Below are 12,069 nucleotides of genomic sequence, written 5' to 3' on the forward strand. Positions count from 1 at the left end.
ATATACATCCAGTGTTTAATGTGCATTGTTAAATCTGTATACATACATATCTCTATGTAGTATTACTAGTCCAGTGCAGTCTTATTGTTTATATGTAATCATTTCTGCATTGTACTTGTGACTGTGTGTGCCTATAGCTGCTAATGCTACATTCACAGAGCTGCGCTTATTCTGGGACTGCTGGGCACTGTCTCCTCTATAAAGCCACCTGTCTCATCAGCGCTGTGCATTTACAGGACACTTAAGTATCCTACATGTCATTTAGACAGCGTTAGTTAAGAACAAGTGCACTACTATATAAATATTTAGTACAAGTATTCTGTGATATACATCCAGTGTTTAATGTGCATTGTTATATCTGTATACATACATATTTCTATGTAGTATTACTAGTCCAGTGCAGTCTTATTGTTTATATGTAATCATTTCTGCATTGTACCTGTAACTGTGTGTGCCTATAGCTGCTGTGTGGATTCTATTCTGTGTATCACACATATTGCTATCACTATATTCTGTACCCTGGGGAACTAAGTGCATCACGGTCTCATATACCATATAGTGTTCCACAGGATATACTGTTTTGTATTTTTCACTGTGTGTTTCAGTCACCTCATACCACTTAAATCCTCTGTTTGTGCTCTGCAATTGCAGTCACATATCTTAGGTTTTTTTGTCAGGTATTGTGTTTGGCTATATTGTACTGATACGCCCTAAGGCTACATTCCCAGCAATGTCTGCTACACAGGGCAGGAAACCCACCGACGCTCCTGTATCATGCAGTGCTGGCGCCACGGATTTTCCTGAGGAAATTATTTCTGCTGATGGTCCAGGTACTGGCTGTTCTGCACCCCCTAGTCAGCCCGCAGCACCTGTAGTAGATCCACCTTGGGCTGCATTTTCAAATATGCTGACTACGCTTGTAACAAGACTTACGCCCCCTGTGGGACCTTCTGTGCCATTACAGCCACATATTGTCCCTGTAGTTAATCCACCATGGGCGGATACTCTGTCAACCCAGTTACTGCAATTAAATCAGTCCTTGGTTAATCAAAAAACCTAACCCTCGCCCTACTGGGACCAAAGGGTCATCTAAGCGAGCCATTTCTTCCTCACAAACCACTATTATTTCAGATGATTCTTCCGATTCGGATGGGGAATATACTGATCCATCAGATGCTTTTTCCACTGCTTCTGATGAAGATTCTACAACACAGGTTGATGTTCCTGAGCTAGTGGAGGCTATTAAGCTGATTCTTCAGATTGATAATGAGATTGACCCTCCTGATACATCTAAGAAACCTGATAAGTTCAAACGTCAGAAGGTTACTAAATTAGTCTTACCACATTCTGACCATTTAATTGACATACGTCAGGAATCCTGGTCTTCTCCAGGAAATACATTTTCCCAGTCTAAAAAGATGCTAGCTCGCTATCCTATCTCTGCGGAGTTGAGTAACAAGTGGGAAACCCTGCCACCAGTGGACTCACATGTAGCCCATCTTGTGGTGTCATCTACTCTGCCCGTCACCACCGTCACCTCTTTGAAGGTACCGACGGATAAGCGTGTGGAGGGTTGCTTGAAGTCTATTTACACTCTTACAGGTGCTGTACATAGACCCACTATGGCAGCTTCTCGGGCTGCAAAAGGCATTGAAGCATGGGTTCAAGCAATTGAGGAAGAGCTACCTCTGAATTTTTCTGACACTGCCAGACAATATCTGACCTATATTACCACAGCCTCCCACTATATTCAGGAGGCGGCCTCTGATGCAGGCGTTATGGCAGCCAAGGCATCTACTACGTCTATCCTGGCTTGCCGGATTCTGTGGTTACGGTCCTGGTCGGTGGACCTGGACTCTAAGAAGACCTTGGAGGTACTCCCTTTTAAGGGAGATACACTATTTGGAGATGATCTGAACAAAATTGTGACCGACTTGGCGTCGGCCAAGACTGCGTTTCTCCCAAGTACTAATTCTTTGGTTCTGAAGCTAAGAGTACTACTTTTCGTTCCTTTTGACCTCCAGGTAAAGCAAAGGGTCAGGCATACACGAGACAGGCTTGCACTTCCAAGTCCTCTAAGCCCAAACCTAAACGTTCTTGGGCCGCCCGTCAGCCTGCTTCCAAACCGGACAAGCCTGGGGGAAGACTCAGGGTGGAAGACTGACTTCTGCAGTTCACCCAGGTATGGTTAAAGACCACTTCAGACGCCTGGGTGCAGGGGATACTATTCAACGCTGTTTCTAGTTCCGAAGCCGAATGGATCCTCCCGGCCTATACTTAACCTCAAATCTTTGAACAAATTTGTGAGGGTGTCCAAATTCCGTATTGAAACTCTGCGCTCTATTGTATTGAACCAAAGGACTATATGGTATCCCTGGATCAGAGCCGTAACGGGGGGGGGGGGGGAATTTGAGGGGGCACCAAGAAGTTACAGAGGAACCGGGTTTTTTTGTTTTTTACCATCAGTTCTGTGCTGCTCCAGTGAGGCAGCAGACAGCACCCTTGGCAATGTCTCTGACCCACCTGTCTGCCCACAGCTGGCTCAACGCTGTATGGGTGAGCTCCAGTACCTGGGATCTCCTATGCCGGCTACTGTCTCTCTTCTTTGCCATGCAGTGCTGCAACTAGCGTGCTGTGCACTGTACAAGCTATAGAAGCGCACTGTGCTCTCAGTTAGCAGTATAAAGCTCCGCTTTGCCTCCCAGATGGGGGGATTTGGTGTAGCTTATAGGGGGATATAGTGTAGTGATGTAGTGTACCATATAGGGTATGTAGTGTAGTAATGTATTGCAGTATATAGGGGCATGTAGTGCACTAATGTGGTGTCGTATATAGGGTGATGTGGTGTAGTGATGTAGTGTAGTATATAGGGTATGTAGTGCAGTGCATAGGGGCATGTAGTGCAGTGATGTAGTACAGCGTGTAGGGGATGTAGTATAGTGATGTAGTGCAGTGGATAGGGTAATGTAGTGCAGTGACGAAGTGTTATGATATAGTGCAATGTATGGGGACACACAGTGGAGCATGTAGTTGAACACGCTGGCGGGGCATGTGATGCATACTGTAGGGCATTTGAGGCACATAGGAGAATATTGTATCCCCTTTATTCAAATTTACTGGTAACCTGACATTTTAGTCTGACAGAGTATGTTTTACGGCTGTTATTTTGTGTGTTTTTTTTTTTTTTTTTGGGGGGGGGGGGGGGGCGCAAACGATTGCCTTTCCCCGGGTGACGAAAATCCTAGTTTCGGCCCTGCCTGGATATACAGGATGCTTACCTACACATACCTGTTGCCATGTCGCATCAGCCATATCTTCGGTTTGCTTTTGGAAACCTTCATTGTCAGTTCTTTCGGACTCACCATGGCTCCTCGGATCTTCACCAAGGTCATGGCGTTCATGACAGCCCTTCTCCCCCATCAGGGTTTCAGGATCCTGCCGTATCTGGACGACTTGTTGATCCTGGCGAACTCCCCAGAGGTTCTCCTTCGTCATCTGGAACTGACGGTCCAATTCCTGCAAGCCCACGGGTGGCTCATCAACTGACAGAAATCCTCACTGGTCCCTGCTCGGAGCATGGTACACTTGGGGGCATTACTGGACACACACAACCAATGTTTGAATCAGATACTTCCTCTCTCAGCAAAGAGTGTCGATACACTCGGCGATGCAAGTACTAGGCCTCATGGTGTCGGCTTTCGACATGGTAGAGTAAGCTCAATTTAATTCCCGCCCTCTGCAGAGGTTAATCCTTTCCAAGTGGGACGGCCTGCTTCACCCGTTCCAGTCTCAAATGATCTCCTTGACTCCAGAGGTTTGTTTGTCACTGAGTTGGTGGCTACAGGAACAACAATTGAGCAAGGGTCGTCCCTTCTGGATCTCCAACTGGGTCCTCTTATCAATGGATGCCAGTCTGCGGGGTTGAGGCGCGGTGTTGGAGCAACACTCTCTCCAGGGTCTGTGGACCAGGGAGGAATCTCTCCTCCCGATAAACATTCTGGAATTGCGGGCAGTGTTCAATGCGTTGACACTGGCCCTGCCTTTCATACAGAACAGGCCTGTTCAAGTACAATCAGACAGCGCCACCACAGTGGCATACATAAATCATCAAGGTGGCACCCGAAGCCCCATGGCAGTGATGAAAGTGTTCATTCCAGGGGTCCTCAACTGGGAAGCGGACTTTCTCAGTTGTCAGGACGTACATGCCGGGGAGTGGAGTCTTCATCCAGAGGTCTTTCAACTCCTTTTGAAAAGTGGGGTCTACTAGATGTAGACCTGATGGCGTCTCGACACAATCACAAGGTTCCGGTCTTCGGAGCAAGGACAAGGGATCCTCAAGCAGTGTTTGTGGATGCACTGGCAATTCCATGGAACTTCGGCTGCCATACGTGTTCCCTCCAGTGTCACTCCTGCCCAGGGTACTACGGAAGTTCAAGCAAGAAGGAGGAATGCTGCTTCTAGTTGCTCCAGCGTGGCCCAGAGGGCATTGGTTCTCAGACCTGCAGAGTCTCTCAATCGAGCGTCCTCTTCTACTTCCTCAATGCCCAGACCTCCTCGTTCAGGGCCCCTGTGTCTACCAGGACCTGGCAAGACTTGCTTTGATGGCGTGGCTATTGAAGCTTCACTCCTGAGGGCCAAAGGATTTTCTGAGGCGGTTATTCAAACTATGTTGAAGGCCCACAAACCGGCTTCTGCATGGATTTATTATAGGGTCTGGAATTCTTACTTCACCTGGTGTGCTGCTAAGAATTATCATGTATACAAGTTTAGTACTTCCAGACTTTTGGCTTTTTTACAACAAGGCCTGGATGTAGGATTTCGCCTGGTCTCCCTCAAGGTTCACATTTCTGCCTTGCCAGTATGGTTTCAGCGAAATTTTTTATCTATTCCTGACATTCATATATTCACTCAGGGCGTACTATGGATTCAGCCTCCCTATGTCCCCCCTGTGGCTTCGTGGGATCTGTCTGTTGTTCTTAATGCCCTTCAAGAGTCTCTGTTTGAACCTCTTGAGTCTGTGGACCTTAAATGCCTTACGCTTAAGGTCATTTTTCTGTTGGCTATTGCCTCTGCTAGGAGGGTGTCAGACTTAGGTGCTTTGTCCTGTCGTCCACACTTTCTGATATTTCACCGTGACCGGGCAGTTCTTAGAACTCGCCCTGGTTATCTACCTAAGGTAGTGTCATCTTTCCACCTTAACCAAGAGATTGTGGTTCCGGCCTTTATCTCTCCTGGTTTGTCCTCCAAAGAGCGGTCTTTTTATGTGGTATGGGCTCTCCGTATATATGTTGAAAGGACCGCCTCTATCAGGAGGTCAGATTCTCTTTTTGTACTTTTTGGTTTTCACAAGCATGGCTGGCTACGAATAAGCAGACCTTAGCCAGATGGATTAGAATGGAGTTTGCACAAGCTTATGCGCAGGCTGGACTCCGAGCTCCTGCTGCGGTCAAGGCCCATTCTACTCGGTCTGTTGGACCTTCTTGGATGGCACGCCGTGGCGTGTTCGCTGAACAATTGTGCAAGGCAGCTATGTGGTCCTCAGTGAACACGTTCATCAGGTTCTATGCCTTTGATACTTACGCCTCCCAGGATGCTTCCTTTGGATGCCAGGTTCTTGTGCCTGCTACAGTGCGTCCCCTCCCATGAGGAACTGCTTTAGGACATCCCGATGTTATTCCCTGTGGAATACAAGTGTACCCCGCTGCAGAAAAGGAGATTTATGGTAAGACTCACCATTGTTAAATCTCTTTCTGTAAGGTACACTGGTACACTGGTTTCCACAGGGCGCCCACTCTGACGCACTTAGCTTCTTTGGGTTTGTATAGCATTAGCCGCTAGTCCCTTCTACTCTCTCTCTAACCTGCTACTGCATTGGGCTGGTTAAAGAAACTGAGCTCCAGTGCCTGGAGGCGGGGCTATAGAGGAGGTGCAGTGCATCCTGGGAACAGTCAAAGCTTTAGCCTGTTGGTGCTTCAGATCAAGATCCAACTCTACACCCCGATGTTATTCCCTATGGAAACCAGTGTACCTCGCAGAAAGAGATTTAAAAATGGTAATTCTTACCATAAATCTCCTTTTTTCTAAATAATTATATTGTCTCCCTAATTCTAATGGTGCATGATATTAAGTGCCGATAATATATATATATATATATATATATATATATATATAGATAGATATATATATATAGATAGATATATATATAGATATATATTTTTTTTTTTTTTTTTTTTTTCTTACTTTTAACTTCCCCCATGATGCTGGACATTGCACACCTTCTGCAAAATCTCTTGAGTAGGGAGTTGCTGTTGCCATGGCCACACAGTACTCTATGCTACACCTCTGGTGCTGGACATGTGGGGCCACTTTTACAAATGTTTGCAGGGCCACTTTTAGTTCCCAATCCTTCCCTGTATGCTACACTTCTCGTGGAGCTCATTTGTGTGGGGCACTAAATTGAAGGATTGTTCCACCCAAAACTGAATATTTGTTTTACTGTAAATCTGCTGCCGGAGTGGGAGAAACAAGTGACCGGAGGAGAAGACTCTGGCCAAACAAGACCTCCAGGGGACAAGGTAGGAACTATGGGCAGGTAGATTACGGAACAATTGTGTACAGTGCCCACACTAGGCACTGGCTCATCTTGCCCAACTACCATGACAAATGTCACCAGCCCAACCGTCTAGCCCCACCCAGCTGCCATGACGCAAGTCACCGGCACCACCCAGCCCCCATCGATAAAGTAAATAAAGACTATAAACTAGGGTGGCCAATCCCAGGATATTTTTTCAATCCTGGGAATCGGGATTGAAAAATGCTCAATCCCGGGATTCCTGTGATACCCGGGATTGGCTGCATTTCTATGTGTCTTCCCCTTCCCCCGCCCTCCAAGGCCAGATAACTCTTAGCAATCTGGCCGGGAGGGAGGGTGGCAGCTGGGCGGGCAGTGCGGCAGTAAGGTCCGGCAGCGGGGCGGGCAGTGCGGCAGTAATGTCCGGCAGCTGGGCGGGCTGCAGTGCAGCATGATCTCTGACTTCACGTCACACTGCACAGGCCAGCCGGAGCCTGGGGAAGGTAAGCAAGAGGTGCCGGGCAGCGTCTGAGTATCCTGATGACGCTCAACGCTACCCGACATATCCAAAAATAGGTTTGTGGCCAGTCCCGAAATCCCCGGGATTAGAAGCTTCAGTCCCGGGATTACGGCCAATTTTAGTCCGGGATCCCACCGATCCCAGGAATGGCCACCACACTTTAAACATTGAACAAATTGTTATTGTTATTAATATTTTCTGACGTTATAGTATTGCATACATAGCAGACCAGTGCCGTAACTAGGCATTTTAGCGCTGTGTGCAAGAAACGACAGTGGCGCCCCCGCCATGTAAGATAGGGGCAGTGCGCGCCGTAGGCGCGCGAAAAATTTATAGGGGCGTGGCTTCACGGGGAAGGGGCGTGGCCACAAAATAATAGCAATTCATACTACGGTGCACAGTAGTCTACATTATTCAAATTACGCTGCACAGTAGCGCCACTACACCAGGTAGAGCCCCTTTTATACATTACAGTAGACAGCGTCCCCCTTTTTACACATTACAGCAGACAGTCCCCCTTTTTACACATTGCGGCAGCCAGTCCCCCTTTTTACACATTGCGGCAGCCATCCCCCTTTTTACACATTGCGGCAGCCAGTCCCCCTTTTTACAGCCAGTCCCCCTTTTTACACATTGCGGCAGACGGTGACCCCCTGAGAGAGAGAGAGAAAAAGAGAGATATACTTACCATCTCCCTGCTGGCAGTCAGGCTCCTCGTGCAGCTCCCTCGGTGCAGGCGGAGAAGGAGGAGGAGGGAGGGGGACTGGAGCCGCAGCAGCGCTATGTCATTGGTAGTAAGCGCCGCTGCAGCATCCCCCTCTCCTTCCGTATTGGTTGCCTGGCGCTGCTGTGGATGCTGGGATGGAGGAACCGCATCCCAGCATCCACAGCAGCGCCGGGCAGCCAATACAGAAGGAGAGGGGGATGCTGCAGCGGCGCTTGCTACCAATGACATAGCGCTGCTGCGGCTCCCTGCTCCCCCTCCCTCCTCCTCCTTCTCCGCTGCCCGGCGCTGGTCCTCTTCTCCCTCCACAGCGCGGCGCACGGCGCACACAGCAGAGGCGGCATGTAATGAGTCAATTTGACTCATTACATGCCGCTGGCCGTGCGCCCTCAGGGCAACTGCGCTGTGTGCCAAGCTCACTTGGCACACACGTAGTTACGGCCCTGTAGCAGACACACATAATTAAATGTATACACCGGAACATTACAAGCACTTTTTTAACTTTTAAATTTGCTACTGAATAAATGAAGCAGATATGTCACTAGTGCGGGACACATTTATTTTTACTGTAATTCTGAACACTGCTTTTCTGGGGTCCTATGTATTCTCCAGTGTGGTGGGTCACCCAGTGCCTGTTTCATAATCCATTCTAAAGCTACACTATGAACCTATCATTCAAGTGCGAGAATGGAAAACTTATTTTCAGTAGGTTTATTTCAGTGTTGTAGTAGAAGCTATACTTATGAAGGTGCTTTAAACACTTAACCATTTCTGAGATTTGCCAAGTGCCTTTTACTAATATTTAAAAATGTTGACCATAAATAATGTAGCCTGTACCTGGCTTATAATGAGTAGCTGGAATAAGTGGTGTTATAAACTTAGATTTAACACAGTGCATCAAAATCAGTAAATAGGAGAGAAAAATGTTATACTGTAGTTGTATTGTAACGTCAATACCATTTATGCTGTTCAGTAACCACCCAATATAATTTCTACCTTCTAGATTGCTTGATACGGGAGACTCGAATGTGATCATTTCAGAAAATGGACAAAGTCTATACATAAAGAGAGTACATCTAAGTGATGGTGGACATTACAAATGTGTAGCAACTAATTCAGCAGGTTCACAAAGTAAAGAAAATAAATTAACTGTTTTTGGTAAGTGACAATGTTTCTTTATTCCAACCACTTTTTAGCTTTCAAAAATATAATGCCATGTAATATACTGTACACACATTCACCCACAATGGGGGGAATTCAAATGTTTGAAAAGTCAGTTGGGTGTCTGTTTTTTCCTATCTAATAGACAGGAAAAAACAGACACCCATCCGACTTTTAAAAATTTGAATTCCGCCCATAGTTTGTGAATACAACTGGTTTTTGTTGTCACACAGACTGGTACATAGAAAGATATACTGCATGAAAGACTACTGCACTGAGCTGTGAATAATGGTAAATACTATGTACTGTATTCTAGAACTGACATAAACCACATAGAATGCAAGAATAATGAAATATACAGTAATTAAAATTTGTAACAGGTGGTTAACAGCTCATATGGGCCAAAAACTGTGACTGTTGTTCCAACTGCTTCTCGGTGTCTGTCCTGCGACTGAGTTACTTTCACACTGCTTACTGTGACATTACAAACTTCTTATTGGTGTCCTTTTCTATGGATACTAAATATGTATTGCTGACTGCTCTGGAACATAATTTCTTCTATTACAGCTTCACCTGTATTGCTTATTACTCTCTTTTGGTCATCAGTGCTTTGAGGAAGTACCAGATTTCCCTGCAAACAGCAGTTTTATACAGGCACCAACTGCAGTGGTGTCTGCTGCAGCAGCTCTAAGTGTTTCATGTGAGACCTTACTGTCTATTGATACACTCAGTATGATGTTTATTTGAATCACTGGTTATATGTCTTTATCAGCGTCAGTAGATCTTTGTTGTGGAATTTATATTCATTTTTTATTAATGTGATTATTAATGACTAAATTGATAGTGTTAATAAAAGTATGTTTTGATTGTCATCCATGGTTGTAATTGTCAAATAACAACTGGGATTATGGGCCATATTTAATGACACCTGAGATCGCCGGAGGTGCAGAGTGCCGGACGATCTCTGACTTTTTTTTATAGGGGCAATCACTTACAAGGTAAAACCATTGCCCCTTAAAAAAAAATGTCTGAGATCGTCTGGTATCTCGCACCTCCGGCTATCTTGCATGTCATTACATCTGGCCCCATGTTTCTGATTTCACAGCTCTTCATATTTTTATTTCACTGTTCTCCTTGTAGCCTTTCCAATTTAAAAGGGGTGAATACAGTATAAAATGAAGGGTCTCAGCTTTTATGGTTTCTGGGGAAGGAGTACAATACAGCATGTATTGACACCGGAATTACTGACACAGGTATTGCCCAAGCTATTCCCAATTTATTATTATTACCTACTGATGATTATGGCCCAACAGTACGGTATATAGAAAATAATGTCCATAGCATAAGGGAAGATACCAACATCAGGGGGGGTGGTATAGAAAGTCTTAAAAGGTCAAATAAAGATAGTAGGGCGGAAGGCTGTATTAAGTATGATGGGGTGGAAAGGGAGGGAAGAGAAAAACAGTCGGTATGGGTAATTCTAGAAAGACACTTGTAAATATAGATAAGATACCATTAAAACAAACGGGCGAGGGAAATACTAAGCTAAAATGTATTCTTGTGAATGCAAGAAGCCTATCAGGTAAAATGGGGGAATTGGAATGGCTTGTATCAAAGTCTTAGTATGATATTATAGGTATTACGGAAACATGGTGGGACGACTCTCACAACTGGGTTGCAAATTTGGAGGGATATTTTCTTTTCAGGAGGGATAGGGCTACAAAAAGGGGAGGAGAGGTATGTCTCTTTGTTAAACCATCTCTAAAACCAAACTTAATAGATGTTATTTACGAGGGGACTGGAGATAATGTTTTGTCGCTATGGATTGAGATCACAAGTGGGGGCACTGAAGCAAAGAAACTAGTCATTGGCACGTGCTGCAAGCAACCGGATATTAGCATACATGAAGAGGAACAACTCTTACTGCAAATTGAAAAAGCTGCGGGAATGGAGGACAGCCTAGTGTTGGGGGATTTTAACTATCTTGATATAAAGATGTGTAGGGCATCATGTGTGCCTGAACAGCATAAACTCATGGGTCTGAGCATTTTAGCATGTCAGTCAATGAATCACTGCTGGCTGTCAGGGGTTAAGGTTTTTGGGGGAGGAACATTGTATACTGTATGTTCTGTTTTAACTTGATTGGTTGTTATAAGAGTCAGGGGTGGGACTACTAGGAACATAGGTTTTCAGACTAGAAGTTTCTGCCTCTTTCCAGTTTTGTCGTTGGAAGGATAAGTACGGTGTTTCTGTTGAAGTGTAATATTGCTGTAATTCTGTACTCATACTTTCCTATTCTGCTTTTCTCTACATCTTCTTTCTAATACTTCTTCCTTTCCTTCTTTTACTCTATTCTTCTGCTTTCTATATCATGTATAACTAGGTCTGCTAGGCCCAGGCGTAGCACGGGACTGCCAGCACGTTTAGCTGACGTGGATCAGGTGGCACAGGTGGGCGTTTGGGGCAGGCCGGCGGCGGTTAGGAGTGGCACGGGCCTTCGGGTACGGGCTCATCCTCCGAGCCGCGTCACGAATAGGGCCCCCTCTCGGTTTCCCGCTAGGTCATCTGTGGTAGTTTCAGAGGTTGGACTGCATCTGCGGCACTAGGTCCGGGCTGCGGAGCAAGATCAGAGCTTGACGGCGGCAGTTGGGTCGCCCCCTGAGGTGGGACCTAGTGATGAGAGTTCCCTCTCCATTACCGCTGGGTTGTCCAGTGGCATTGCGGGCGTTAGGGCTGGTTGGCTCAGAAGGGGACGGTCTCGGTCCAGACGGGCCAGGGCATCCTCAGTTGTGGGGGGCGGGGCTTCTCACAGACGCGGACAGTGGTTCAGGCCTCTGCTCACGGAGGATTTATTTGGTGGGGTTTCATGTGGACCTCTGAGTTCAGGCGCTGTGGCTATTGCGCGCGCAGGGGGTTTGGCGTGTAATGCACAGGGTCTCATTGCCTTGCCAGCGAGGTCATGCTTGGCTTTAAGGAGCAGGCCTAGTGTTGTGGGGTGTGCTGGAGCTGCTGCTTGGGGATACCTGCGTCACCATGGCAGTGGTGATGTGCGGGCAGCTGAGAGAGGGACTAACACCAGGGACAGGAGAAGAT

At 46.4% G+C, this 12,069-nt stretch overlaps 1 protein-coding gene across 3 annotated transcripts in view; it reads left to right on the forward strand.

The window, feature by feature from the left end:
- HMCN1 (hemicentin 1) overlaps positions 1–12,069 on the forward strand; it is a 1,072,092-nt gene that overhangs the window by 287,679 nt on the left and 772,344 nt on the right. For all 3 annotated transcript variants that reach the window (XM_063940215.1, XM_063940214.1, XM_063940213.1), the window contains one exon: positions 8,819–8,973. In XM_063940215.1, the coding sequence (XP_063796285.1) occupies positions 8,819–8,973 (155 nt within the window). The remainder of the gene's footprint in view (positions 1–8,818; positions 8,974–12,069) is intronic.

Source organism: Pseudophryne corroboree, chromosome 9 (genome assembly GCF_028390025.1).
Source record: "Pseudophryne corroboree isolate aPseCor3 chromosome 9, aPseCor3.hap2, whole genome shotgun sequence".
Taxonomy (NCBI): Eukaryota; Metazoa; Chordata; class Amphibia; order Anura; family Myobatrachidae; genus Pseudophryne; species Pseudophryne corroboree.